Genomic DNA, 14,856 nt, shown 5'->3' on the forward strand with positions numbered 1-14,856 from the left:
TATAATTACCAGGGTTGTTCCTATTTCTTTCTTGAAGAGAGGAACAACATTCGCCAGTCTCCAGTCCTCTGGCACAATCCCCGTGGACAGTGAGGATCCAAAGATCAAAGCTAAAGGCTCCGCAATCACATCCCTTGTCTCCCAAAGTATCCTAGGATGTATTCCATCTGGCCCAGGGGACTTATTGACCCTCAGGTTTTTCAAAATTGCTAATACATCTTCCCTCAGAACATCTACCTCCTCCATCCTATCAGCCTGTTTCACACTTTCATCCTCAAAAACATGGCCCCTCTCTTTAGTGAACATTGAATAAAAGTATTCATTCAACGCTTCACCCATCTCTTCTAACTCCATGCACAAGTTTCTACTACTATCCTTGACTGGCCCTAACCTCACCCTGGTCATTCTTTTATTTCTCACATAAGAGTAAAAAGCCTTGGGGTTTTCCTTGATCTGACCTGCCAAGGACTTCTCATGCCCCCTCCTAGCTCTCCTAAGCCCTTTTTCTGAACTCATTCCTAGCTATCCTCAAGCGACCCAATTGAACCTTGTTTTCTCATCCTTACATACACTTCCTTTTCCCTCTTGACAAGACATTCAACCTCCTTTGTGAACCATGGTTATTTCACTCGGCCATTTCCTCCCTGCCTGACAGGGACATACTTATCAAGGACACGCAGTATTTGTTCCTTGAGCAAGCTCCACTTTTCATTTGTGCCTTTACCTGACAGTTTCTATTCCCATCCTATGCTGCCTAATTCTTGCCTAATCACATCATAATTACCTCTGCCCCAATTATAAACTTTGCCCTGCTGCGCACAGCTTCATACCCCTTCATCACCCAAGTGGTTATTGCCCTGGCACAGGTCTTGGCAATGAGTGGCAGCAGATTGTCCGTTCACTGTGGGCATGAACACAAGGCCACATATTTCCCCTACAGCCTTATCATGGGCTTTGTTGTATTTTTCACTTCTGAAGGAGCACCGTCTGAAGATTTGATTCCACAGTCACAATATGAAAATTAGATTTTAAGTTATGCATTTTCAAACAAAATGAAAAGGGCGGCATGGTTAGCACTGCTGCCTCACAGTGGGTTTGTCTGCATGGATTTTCTCTGGGTGCTCAGATTTCCTCCCAAAGTCCGAAAGAATGCAGATTAGGTGGATGTTAAAGTTGCCCCTTTAGTGTCAGGGAGATTAGCAGGGTAAATGTGTGGAGTTGCGGGGTTAGGGCCTGGGTGAGATTATTGTTGGTGCAAGTTTGATGGGCCGAATGGCCCTTCTGTACTGTAGGGATTCTATGATTCGATGAATAAGGTTGCGCAGTACCCAACATGCTCAAGGATCAAACTTTTAAATCCGGGCATAATTGACAACAACAACTTGCATTTGTATGGTGCCTTTCCTACAGTAAACCGTCTCAAGTCATTTTGGAGGGATGATTTTCAGACAAAGATTTGACATCAGGCCACGTAAGGAGATAGTAAGAAAAGGCGAGTGAAAGATTGGGACAAAGTGTCGGGTTGTAAGGAACATCTTGAAGAGAGATAGAGAGAGGCAGAGAGGTTTAGGCGGGAAGTCTCCACCTTAGGGCTTAGGAAGCTGCGCCACAGCCATCCAATACCAAGGCTGACATTTATTCCTATCCCTAGTCACAGGGACACCTGAGGAACTCAGTAGATCACCTCAGAATGAGTGAGGTGGTGTGCGTGTGGAGATGCATGCAGGTTAGACCAAGTAAGATCAGTAATTTTTTCAACAAGCTATAAAACGCTGGGGCTTTAGGAGCTAAAATACTAATCCTCCAGCCGTTCGTGCCCTGACCCCGCTGCCAGAACGGAAAATATGGTGCTCAGCTAAATCTCCGTTCACCGCTGCGGGACTGGAGAATGCCATCTGCAGGTGAGGTCTGAAAATCTGGCCCCAGCTTTCTGTAAAATCAACAGACAGGACTACATTCTAAATCAGAGGGGAGAGATACAAAAGGGTCCAGAGGGGCAAGTTTTTCACTCGGAGGGTAGTGAGTGACTGGAATAAGCTGCTAGAGGTGGTAGTAGGGACAGCACAGTGGCACAGTGGTTAGCACTACTGCCTCACAGTGCCAGGGAGCTGGGTTTGGGTCACTGTCTGTGAGGAGTTTGCACGTTCTCCCTGTGTCGGCGTGGGTTTCCTCCGGGTGCTCCGGTTTCCTCCCACAGTCTGAAAGACGTGCTGGTTATGTGCAGTGATCCGAACAGGTGCCAGAGTGTGGCGGCTAGGGGCATTTCACAGTAATTTCATTGTGGTGTTAACGTAAGCCTTACTTGTGACTAATAAATAAACTTTAACTTTAACCTTAAAAGAGGGGGTACAACTGTGTCTTTTAAAAAGCACTTAGACAGTTACATGGGTAAGATGGGTATAGAGGGATATGGGCCAAATGCAGGCAATTGGAATTAGCTTAGTGGTTCAAAGGAAAGGGCAGCATGGACAAGTTGGGCCAATGAGCCTATTTCTATGCTTTTAACTTCTGCGTCTCTATACTGGAGGTGTTGTGGATTATTCTACCAAAGACCTTGTATAAGGAGATAAACACAATCTTCGGTGTTTAATTTTCAGTTATGTACAGAGAACAACATCTTTTATCGCAAGAAACAACCAGATGTATTAGAAAAGGTGACTGACCCCCAGAGTGAGAAGGATCCTGAAGGGAACGCTCAGAAAGTTTATTGGTGAGCCATTCTCTGAATATCTGCCAGTTCCTTATGGTTAAAGTATTTTACGCATCTAAGGCTGCATTAACATTCTAACAATATTATTGATACAAAGTGGTTTAGCTTTCAAACCCTCTGTACATGAGAACATGCATACAAACAAGGAGCAGCAGCAGGCCATTCAGCCCATCAGGCCGGCTCCGCCATTTAATAAGATCATGGCTGATCCGATAGTAACCTCAAAACCATGATGTGGACTTGCCGACGCTGGACTGGGGTGGGCACAATAAGTAGTCTCACAACACCAGGTTAAAGTCCATCAGGGTTATTTGGTGGCATGAGCATTCGGAGCACTGCCCCTTCATCAGGTGCATGAAAGAGCTGCATTCCAAAAGCTTGTGATGCCAAATAAACCTGTTGGGCTTTAACCTGGTGTTGTGAGGCTTCTTACTGTAACCTCAAATCTGCATCCTGCCTACCCCAATAACCTATCATCCCCTTTGCTTACCAAGAATCTAGCTACCTTTGCCTTAAAAATATTCAAAGATTCTGCCTCGACTACCTTTTTGGAAAGAGGGTTCCAAAGATTGAAATTTATTTATTGTTGTCACAAGTAGGCTTACAAGTTATTGTGAGAATCCTCTAGTTGCCAAACTCTGGTGCCTGTTTGGGTGCACTGAGGGAGAATTTAGCATGGTGCTCCTAACCAGCACATCTTATGGACTGTGGGAGGAAACTGGAGCAATCAGAGGAAACCCATGCAGACACGGGGCGAAAGTGCAGACTCTGCACAGACAGTGACCCAGGCTGGGAATTGAACCCAGGTCCTTGGCACTGTGAGACAGCAGTGCTAACCACTGTGCCCTCTGAGACATGACGTAGAGATGCTGGCGTTGGACTGGGGTAAACACAGTAAGAAGTCTCACAGCACCATGTTAGAGTCCAACCAGTTTATTTTATCGTAATCTTACGAGCTTTTGGAAACGGTGTTCATTTGTCAGGTGTGTGGAAAGCTTGTGGGATTACTATCAAATAAACTGGTTGGACTCCAACCTGGTGTTATGAGACTTCTTACTCTGAAACACTCAGAAAACATTTTGCCTCATTTACGTTTTGAACGGGTGACCCCCTCATTTTTAAACAGTGACCTCCAGTTTTAGATTCTTGCCCAAGGGGAAACGTCCTCTCCCCGTCTACCTTGCCAAGACCTCTCAAGATATTATGGCCGGAACTTTCCAGCTGTTCACGCCAGCAGAATTCTCTGGTCCTGATGCAGTGAACGGAGATTTGGTTGAGTGCCAAATTCTCTGTCCTCGCTTGCAGCAGCAGTGTGGCGTGAACGGCCAGAGAATTCCAGCCAATATATTTCAATCGTCATTCTCTATAATCCAGTGGACAAAAGCCTAACCTGTTCAATCTTTCAGACAGCTGGCCCAAGTATTACTCTGGTAAAGCTTTTCTGAACCACTTCCAGTACGTCTACGTCCTTCCCTAAATAAGGTGACCTATACTGTACACTGCACCCCAGATGTGGTCTGGGGTACATCTGGGATACAGTGCCCCGTACAGCTAAAGTGTAACCTCCCTACTTTTGTATACAATTCCCCTCGCAATAAAGTTGTCATGTTAATGAATGGAGAAATAGCCCAAGGCTCCCCATCGTCCTGTAATAAGTCCTCAGAGGTAGTAATATCACTTCACTAATATCCCTTTATTTACAAGTCCGACAGCAGCACACAGAGAGCTTTCAGTGAGCAGTCCACACTTGGAGTGCCAGAGGAACTGACACTCCTGGTTAAATATAAAGCAAGAGGCTCCGTGATTGGCCCATCAATGTGGCCCTTTAGCAGGGAGTTCATATTCTAACAGGCCCACCTCAAGTTGCCTGATTGAAGTCATTACAGCACCCATTCTTAATTTCAAAAACTACAGCTAAAAGGCTTGGATTTAAGGTGCAAAGGTCTGTGTTGCAGGTTCTGCCACGTGAGTAAGGGCAGCTATACAGGCTGCATCTGTTTCAGCAAATACTGCTGTTCTTGTCTGAATGGTTAAGTGAATTGTGCCGTTAAAATTCGCGAGCCAGCTTCCTATTCAAAAGCTTCTAAAGGTCCTGAGTTAAGCACAATTTTTTTTCCAACAAACCAATCGAGTGTTTGTCTGGGGATAATGCAACAGTGCCTGAAAACTGGAAACAAAAAGTGAATTCAAGGGGAAACTCTGCGATAACAAATAGTTGACGTTAAAGATTCGGAGTCACAATAAAATCCATGACTTGTAGGTGCAAGGGGAGGCAAAACTGATTGTGGTAAAGCTTCTCTGAACTGCTTCCAGTGCATTTACATCCTTCCTTAAATAGAGAGCCATAGCATCTCTACAGTGCAGAAAGAGGCCATTTGGCCCATCAAGTCTGCACTGGCAACAATTCTACCCCAGGCCCTATTCCCATAACCCCATAGATTTACCCTGCTAATCCCTCTAACCTACACATCCTGGGACACTATGGGCAATTTAGCATAACCAATCAACCTAACCCGCACATCTCTGGAGTGTGGGAGGAAACCAGAGCACCCAGAAGAAACCCACGCAGACACAGGGAGAAGGTGCAAATTTCACACAGACAGTGACCCAAACTGGGAATCAGACCCAGGTTCCTGGAGCTGTGAGGCAGCCGTGCTAACCACTGTGCCACCGAGCCACCCCCAATAAGGAGACCAAGGCTGTGTACAGTACTCCAGATGTGGTCTCACTGATGTCCTATACAGCTGAAGCATAAACTCCCAAAATGAAAGTTTATTTATTAGTCATAAATAGGCTTACATTAACACTGCAATGAAGTTACTGTGAAAATCCCCAGGAAAAATAAACCCCTAGGATATAATGACCATTTGACTGAAATCCAATCCACCACCTTTAACATTCACTCCATTCATCACCAGCGCACAGTGGCCGCAGAGCGCACCATATACAAGGTACACTGCAAGACAAACTTGTCAAGGGGCCTTCAGCAGCACCTTCAAAACACCTAACCCCATCATATAGAACAGCAAGGACAGCAAACATTTTGGAATACCACCACCTGCAAGCTCCCCACCAACCTGACGTGGAAACATAACGCTGTTTCTTCACTGTCACTAAATCAAAATCCTGGAACTCCATTCCTGACAGCAATGTGAGTGCACCTACACCACATGGACTGCAGTGGTTCAAGAACATGCCTCACCACCACCTTCTTAAGGGCAATTAGGGATGGGTAACAAATGCTGGTTTCTGCCAGCGATACTCACAAACAAAATAAGTAAAGAATGATCACTTGTGGACGGTCGGTCTGACATGGAATCACTTCACCAGGTACACCAGTGTTAACACGCTTAGATTTCTTTCATTCTCACTTTGAGCTTATTCAACATAACTCATGGAAGATAAGTATCTCCCTCTTCAACACAACTATTTGCACAATCTCTTTCCTCCCAGCTCACGCCTTTTAGAGTCATAAAGTCATTGAGGTTTACAGCATGGAGACAGGCTTTTCAGCCCAACTTGTCCATGCTGCCCCATTTTTATCACTAATCTAATCCCAATTGCCAGCATTTGGCCCACATCCCTCTATACCCATCTTACCCATGTAACTATCTAAACGCTTTTTTAAAAATTGTACCTGCCTCTACTACTACCTCAGGCAGCTTGTTCCAGACAGTCACCACCTTCTGTGTGAAAAAAATTGCCCCTCTGGACCCTTTTGTATCTCTCCCCTCTCACCTTAAACTTATGTCCTCTAGTTTTAGACTCCCCTACCATTGGGAAAAGACGTTGACTATTTAGCTGAGCTATGCCTCTCTTTATTTGGTAGACCTCTATAAGATCACCCCTAAGTCTCCTACGTTTCGGGGAGGAAAGTGCCAGTCTGTCCAGCCTCTTTTCTCTGGGACTCTGTTGTATTGTGTGCTAGCTGTAAATTCCATCCCCATTGTAAGTCAACTCAGGTCAGGGATAGCATTTTCAGATTTGTGTGATGGGTGTCTGGGTTCAAACCTCATTTGATCACAAGATCCAGGCTGACCCTTCAGTGCGGTACCAGGAGATTATTGATCTTTGAATCATTCGGCACAACAGGATGGCCTTTTGGCCCATTGGATCCATGCTAGCTCTCTGTAAAGTGATCCAATCATTCCCATATCCCCATCGCCCTGTAAATTTATTTCCCTCAAATGCCCATCTAATTTCCTTTGGAAAGCATTGCGCAGCTTTTCACATCAGCTGATGGAACTCTGTCCACTTGCTCTGTTGGTTGTAGAGACCCCAGTGGCACTTTTCCGAGCTATAACATAGTTTCCCCTGGTCTCTTAGCCAGTATTGATCCCTCAAATATTACACCCAAACAGGCTTACTAATCATTCATCTCTCTTCCCGTGTGTCATGTCCATACGGTGCACAAATCAACTGCAGTGTTTGCTTACATGACAACACTGCTCACAGCAGCAGGTACCCGGTTCAATTCCGGCCACGGTTGACTGTGTGGAGTTTGCACATACTCCCCGTGTCTGCGTGGGTTTCCTCCGGGCTCTGGTTTTCTCCCACAGTCCAAAAGATGTGCAGGTTAGGTGGATTGGCCATAGTAAATTGTCCCTTCGTGTCCCAAGATGTGCAGGCTAGGTGGATTAGCTGTGGTAAATGCATTGGGGCAGGGGAGGCAGTCACAGGGATAGAGTGGGCCTGGGTAGGATGTTCTTTTGGTGAGTCAGCACAAGAGTTAATGGGCTGAATGGTGTCGTGGTTCCCCAAGACGACAACTTATTTAACCCGATTGAAACAGAGAGTCTGAGTTGTAATCCTCCAAGCAATAGACTTTATTTCCAGTACAAGAGAAATAAAGCCGGGATGTCCGGAACACTCCAACGAGCCATCGGCTTACAGTCTTTTTAAGCACATTTCAGCTCCATACCTCAAGATCCTTATCTCGCTTTTACGACCCACTGACCCTTTATCTGTCTTGCTTGAGATTGATCACCCCCTGTTTCCTCTCTTTTCTTCTTGAAACCATGGTGGTTACATCCCTTGCTTTTATCTTTACGACTCTGCTTGTACACTAATAGTGGTTTAGCTGACTTAGGCCGAATGTGAAGAAAAACATGCTCACTTTATTACTTCCTTTTTATTACGGTCAATCTCAAGCTGGACAGCTGGGTTGTGTCCATTGTCCCCCCAAGGGACTATTGGTTGCATTTGCTAGTAAGTAACTGCTATACTGCTTCTCTGGGCCTCCTGCTTTGATCACATTTGCTACACTTGATTATATTAGGTTACAAATCAGCTATACTTGATTACCCATCCTAATTCCACTTCAAGGAAGACATTCTAATACTATCCGTGCTTCCGTATTTCATATCCAGTTTAGGCACAATTATTCAGTACAAATTCTCTAAGTACTAACATGCTTACATATTGAGTACAAATTTCCTTACAATGGTCCCCTTCTGTCATTGTAGGAATTCTATGGTTTAAAAAACTTCAGGAGAGGAGGGAAAGGGTGGGAATTGGAGATCCAAATCTGTACAGGATTTTTTTTGCAGACATTTGAGACAATTATTTGTCTCCAAAAAATTGTGCTTCATAATTTTACAGGTAAATTAATCCCCAAGAGCTTTTATCCCATTTTCCCTCACATTATTGTTACTTTGAGTTTTATTTTTTTGAGAAGCCAGCACAGGTGGAGTCGGTAAAGATCAAAGGGTGTGAAAAGCTGAGGGAAGCGTAGAATAAAGTAATGCTCTCCATTTCTCGGAGTTGGTGATGTCTGAAACTGGCTCAATAAATTGCCATGTTTCAACCAATTCACAGTTACATCACTAACTGCCCAACCCCAGTGAAGGAGTTCACTCTGTACATGCCAGTTATCAGCAAGTCAGACATCAAAACTAAGAACAATCATAGGTGCCTCTTTTTAGTGTACCAAATAAACGCAATCATATTAATTTAGGGGCAACTCAGAAAGGGCAGCATCCTGAAAGGAGAGGAACTGTCCAAAACAAAAAACAAAGCAGAAAGGAAACTTAAAACATCAAATTAAAATGTGATTAGAGGGGTCAATAATACACTCTAGTCCCTGCAGTGCACAGCGGACACAAAAGGTGTCAGCTGAGCCCTGGGACACCGCATTCACCCTTTCCAGGGACACTTGGCCTCTAATATAGTTGCGGTAGAGGGGCAGACAGTCAGGTTGGATGGCCCCCTCGGTCGCCCATTGCCTGGACCTATTGGTGGAATACCTTGCCAAGCCCAGGTTCAGGAGGAGGTCCACCTTCTTCCCCATCCCCCTCCACACCAGGCAGAGAACAACCATAGGTAGCAGCACTTCAACATTGAAAGTGCAAATAATTAGTCAATGGGATCAATTATGACATAAATAAGGGGTCAAAAAAGAAATGTTAATCTCACAGTTACTGGTGCAGAAGGAGGCCATTTGGCCCACTGAGCCTGCACTGACAACAATCCCACCCAGGCTCTATCCCTGTAACCCCATGTATTGAGCTTGCTAATCCCCCTGACACGAAGGGGCAATTTAGCATGGCCAAACCACCTGTCCTGCACATCTTTGATAGTGGGAGGAAACCAGAGCACCTGGAGGAAACCCATGCAGACATGGGGAGAACATGCAAACTCCACACCAACAGTGACCAGAGACCAAAATTGAACCCAGATCCCTGGCGCTGTGAGGCAGCAGTGCGAACCAGTGTGACACTGTGCCTCCCATGTCACATTAAGTAAGTATTAACATTATGCTAATTATGAATTTACAGTTGAGATTATATAAAAGAGTGAGACTCATTTAGGATTCAACCACTTAAATGGTTTTAGATAGTCAGTCAACTGAATTGATTAAAGTCTATTTTTTCACTTGATCATAGGATGCGAGCAAGCTGACACAGCCAACATTTTTTGCCCATCGGTTGGAGAAGAGCACTGGGAGAGAAGTTAGGGACAGAGTCAATACAGCACAGAAAGAGGCAATTCGGCCCATCAAGTCTATGCCTGCTGTCTGTAGAGCAACCCAGTCAGTCCCATTCCTCTGTTCTACCTGCAAGGGTCTCTCTTGGTTACTCCAACACACAGAACATACAAACTAAAAAAAAAGCATGAATCGAAACTTGTAAGAGAGTCTACTGCTAGCTTCTTCCCTCAGGAGTAGCACAAGATGTGGTGAGAATGAGGAAATGGAAACATCGGAAATATAAATATAAGTGAGGAAAACATTTCAAACTGTGTAATAAATAGGAACCAAAGCGTACAGGTTATTATAAAGTCTCAATACAATGCTAAACCCTAATAACTGTTAAACTATGATAGAAACAAACTGCAAACTTTGGATTTATGAACTTTTAACACAAATGGAGCTTCAATTTCTCAGCTGCAACATAAATGTCAGAGTTTGTGATCCATCGTCCAGTCTGATTTCTCCGTGGTACATCTCATCCTATTCTCTTGCCTTTTTAAATCAGTTCCCGTAATTAAGTTTGCAAGAACATTGGCAGCATTAACAACGGAAAGATTATGAATGATGCTATCATATCCAGTTTACCGGCTGCTTCTCTCGTGTGAAAAGCAATTGAAGTATGATGTTGCACAAGGACATTATAAACTCTCCAGACAACACAAGAGAGATCTGCTGGAAGGAAATTCAAGCTCCAACACTGATTCATTTCAGATACAAGTTGTTGCATAGCCAAGAGCAACTCAACAATTCTCGATACCAGTGACCTGCACTGTTTCTCCCCGTCTGCATGGGTTTCCTCCGGGTGCTCCAGTTTTCTACCACTCCAAAGATGTGTAGGTTAGGTGGATTGGTCATTCTAAATTGCCCCTAGTGTCCCGGGATGTGTAGGTTAGGTGGATTGGTCATTCTAAATTGCCCCTAGTGTCCCGAGTTGTGTAGGTTAGGTGGATTGGTCATTCTAAATTGCCCCTAGTGTCCCGAGTTGTGTAGGTTAGGTGGATTGGTCATTCTAAATTGCCCCTAGTGTCCCGAGTTGTGTAGGTTAGGCGGATTGGTCATGGTAAATTGCCCCTTAGTGCCCTGAGATGTGTAGGTTTGGTGGATTAGCCATGGAAAATTGCCCCTTGGTGTCCAAGGATGTGTGGATTGGGTGGTTAGTGTGGTGGATGTGTGGGGATGGTCTAGAGGGGAGGACCTGGGTAGGTACTGATGCGATGGGCTCTTTCTGCACTGCAGGGATTCTATGGGATGTTTCTATTAAAAAAATCTCTGCTATATTCTTCAATAGTTAAGTGGGTGGATGAATGTTGTATCCTGTGACTAAGACATAGCGACGAGAAAGGACCCAGATTCAGAGAGGAGGGACATTATGCTTGTCAAAACTAATTGCAGTGTCCCTGGGAGAGGGAAGGAAGGAAATCCTCAAGGGTTCCTGCTCTGGGTCACTAGCTCCACGGATCACAGACAATAAAATTCATAGCAAAACCAAACAAAAGATAATTAACCAGATCAAGAAAGTTCCGATGCAGTTATCCAGTACCTGTACTGAAATTCCACATAACTCATAACACTTCCAGCCTCCAGTCTAGGCTGGATTCAAACCAAAGAGAGGATATTCTTGCTCTCGAAAGTCTACCAGGCTGATTCCGGGGATTGCGGGACTGATATATGAGGAGAAATTGACTAGGTTAGGATTATTTTTGCTGGAGTTCAGATGAATGAGGGGGGATCTCATTGAGACTTACAAAATTCTAGCAGGACGAGACAGGGTAGATGCAGGGAGCATGTTCCCGATGGTGGGGGAATCCAGACCCAGGGGATCACAATCTGAGGACTCGGGGTTGACCATTTCGGACAGAGGTGAGGAGACAGTTCTTCACCCAAAAAGTGGGAGCCTGTGGAATTCATTACCACAGGAAGTAGTTGATGCCAAAACATTGAATGTATTCAAGACGTGATTGGATATAGCACTCGGAGCAAATGGGATTGAAGGTTATGAGGAGAAAGCAGGATTAGGCTATTGAATTGGACAATCAGCCACGATCGTGATGAATGCTCAAAGGACCGTATGGCCTCCTCTTGTTCCTATCTTCTATGTTTGTGTTTGAACAGTAAAATTGTCCCTGATTTACCGCTATCTGACTCTGCGGAGTTACCGCTATCTGACAGGGTGGGAGGTCTCTTGGCTACAGTGTACAACACCTGTGCACTTGATTCAGGTACGAGCTGCCCAATCACCACGTTTTTTAAGCACCCACGTCCAATCAGACTGACGAGAAGGTACTAACATTACGCCTCTAAAACATTAATGAGAATCGTGGACACTGAGCCAGGATGCTGAATCTCCACAGACTATTCAGCCCATGAAGCATCACCGCCAAGTCCTGCTTTCTCCTCAGTGGTAAGTTTCGTTAAAAAGTGGAAACATTGAATTAAGTAAATTACAAGTTGAATTGCCTTATGTCTTGCCCTATTGAAGCCATTTTACCGGGAAAATATGTAAGCAAGCTGGCAAACAAGCTTTCCCCCATGTTAGCTGAACAAGACTCGGGTGGCACAGTGGTTAGCACTGCTACCTCACAGCGCCAGAAACCCAGGTTTGATTCCAGCCTTGGGTGACAGTCTGTGTAGAGTCTGCACGTCCTCCCATGTCCATGTATGAGTTTCCTCCGGGTGCTCTGGTTTCCTCCCACAGTAGTCATGATGTGGGTATGCTGGCGTTGGACTGGCGTAAACACAGTAAAAAGTCTGACAACACCAGGTTTTAGTCCAACCTATTTATTTGATAATATTCTCACAAGCTTTCGAGGGGTTACCCTCTTCGTCAGGTGACACTGCAATTAGTTTTGACAAGCATAATGTCCCTCCTCTCTGAATCTGGGTCCTTTCTCATCGCTATGTCTTAGTCACAGGATACAGCATTCATCCACCCACTTAACTATTGAAGAATATAGCAGAGATTTTTTTAATAGAAACATCCCATAGAATCCCTGCAGTGCAGAAAGAGCCCATCGCATCAGTACCTACCCAGGTCCTCCCCTCTAGACCATTCACTCTCCATTCACCTGACGAAGAGGGTAACCCCTCGAAAGCTTGTGAGAATATTATCAAATAAATAGGTTGGACTAAAACCTGGTGTTGTCAGACTTTTTACTGTGTTCCTCCCACAGTCCAAAGGTGTGCCAAGTGAGCTGGATAAGCCACGCTAAATGCGCAGGGTTACGGGGATAGGGCAGGGGGTGGACCTGGGTGAAATGCCCTTTCAGAGAGCATAGACTTGATGGGCCAAATGGCCTCCTTCTGCACTGTAGGGGTTGTATGGTTCTAAGCAATGGCACAGTGGTTAGCACTGCTGCCAGAGATCTGAGTTCAATTCCAGCATCAGGGCACAGTCTGTGTGGAGTTTGCACATTCTCCCCGTGTCTGCGTGGGTTTCCTCTGGGTGCTCTAGTTTCCTCCCATAGTCCAAAGACGTGCAGGTTAGGTTGTTTGGCCATATTAAATTTCCCCTGAATGTTCGGGGGTTTACTAGGTTAATGCATGGTGTTATGGGGATAGGGCCTGGGTGGGATTGTGTCAGTGCAGGCTCGATGGACTGAATGGTCTCCTTCTGCACTGTAGGGATTCCAACAGCAACGGGCTGAGTATGTATGTTGCTTCCCTGATTTCACTACTGATTGGATAATACAATTGATTTCATCGTTGCACAAACTAACAAGATTTAAAAATACATATAATAGGAGCAAGAATATTTGAGATGCTTGAGGAAAACAAGACTAAGTTAATGGAATGTCTGCAGATATATTTTGTGCCACTTTGTTCTCCACCTGGTGAGGACATTTACCAGCCGCGCCTCTTCTGTACTTGTCCAAAATGACCTTTGTTCATTTACGAACTACGACAGTGAATATCAGGAGACTATTCAGCCAGCGAAGCATCACAGTCAAGTCTTGCTTTCTCGTCAATCAACTTGCACACAATGCATTTTCCCAGCAATAGTCAATAGATTGCAGGAACTCTGGCCCTCAAGGGAATTGTCCCAGTTGTCCCCTCCCCAGCTCAAGGGAATTGTCCTCCGGTGCGATGCCCCAGACTCTCCCAACTGGGTTCTCCCCAGCTTTCGCTAACAGATTTAGTCCCGATCTTAGCAAAAGAGAAAACTCCGTACCTTGCACTTTGTTTCCATCAGCTGCCCGTGTGGAGGTGTGAATTAACTGCAAATCCTCGTCCCCTATGTCCCAAGAGGCTGTTGTCACCTCAGGCTGCTCTGTTGACTGTGGAGTTGGTGAGGTGCTATCCTCGACTGAGTTCCACCACCATGATCTTACCGGATGGCAGAGATCACAGAGCACCAGCAAGCCCAAGAGACTGAAGCAGGACGGAGGCATGGCGGAGGGGGCAGAGGCTCTTTCCGGAGAAGATTCGCAATGATTTTAAACTCGGTCTGGGATCGCTCAGCCGCCTGTGTCAGACCTCACGTCATGCCCCTCACACGAGCTGGGAAATGCTCTGAAGTCAGCAACGAGCTCAAACTCACCTCTTAAACACTTTGTTATCGTCCCTGAGCCCTGATAAGGTGTCAAGGATGACTGCCTGGCGCATTCCCAACTACATCACAGAAGTTTATTCTGTTTAAGAAGCTTGTTGCCAGTGTGCTGTCAGTGAGGATGTGAGAGATTTATTCAACTTTTTACTTTGGGAATCCACTTAATAAGAGGCCACACACCAAAAGATGAATACTTACATTTCCGTAATTGATTGCTGTTTATTTTCTATAAACCTACTTAATATTTTCTTAAAGGAACATTAATTATTCTTCCTACTTTCCTGTCCTCCTATTCACTGTGACAAAGACATAAATAAAAGTCAAATTAGAATTCCGTTCTTTCCAAACCAGTTCTAGACATGTTTCCTCCTGTCATTTTTGCTTCTTTTGCCAATCACTTTAAATTTGTGTCCACTGGTTACCAGGGTGATACAGCAGTTAGCACTGTTGCCTCACAGCAAAAAGTCTGACAACACCAGGTTTTAGTCCAGCCAGGGATCCAGGTTCAATTCTCAGCTTGGGTTACTATCTACGAGGAATCCCCGTGCCTGTGTGGGTTACCTCTGGGTGCTCCAGTTTCCTCCCATAGTCCAAAAGACGAATTGGTTAGGTGCATTGGCCATGCTAACT

At 45.1% G+C, this 14,856-nt stretch overlaps 1 protein-coding gene across 1 annotated transcript in view; it reads right to left on the reverse strand.

Annotated features, from left to right (window-relative positions):
* LOC145359024 (uncharacterized) overlaps positions 1–14,282 on the reverse strand; it is a 100,257-nt gene extending 85,975 nt beyond the window's left edge. The window contains exons 1-2 of the mRNA XM_080213377.1: positions 14,218–14,282; positions 13,849–14,003 (exon numbers count right to left, since the gene is read on the reverse strand). Coding sequence (XP_080069503.1) covers positions 13,849–14,003; positions 14,218–14,282 — 220 coding nt within the window. The remainder of the gene's footprint in view (positions 1–13,848; positions 14,004–14,217) is intronic.
* Between the last annotated feature and the right edge of the window lie 574 nt (positions 14,283–14,856).

This window comes from Carcharhinus amblyrhynchos, chromosome 27 (assembly GCF_965287045.1).
Source record: "Carcharhinus amblyrhynchos chromosome 27, sCarAmb.v2.hapA, whole genome shotgun sequence".
Classification (NCBI taxonomy): Eukaryota; Metazoa; Chordata; class Chondrichthyes; order Carcharhiniformes; family Carcharhinidae; genus Carcharhinus; species Carcharhinus amblyrhynchos.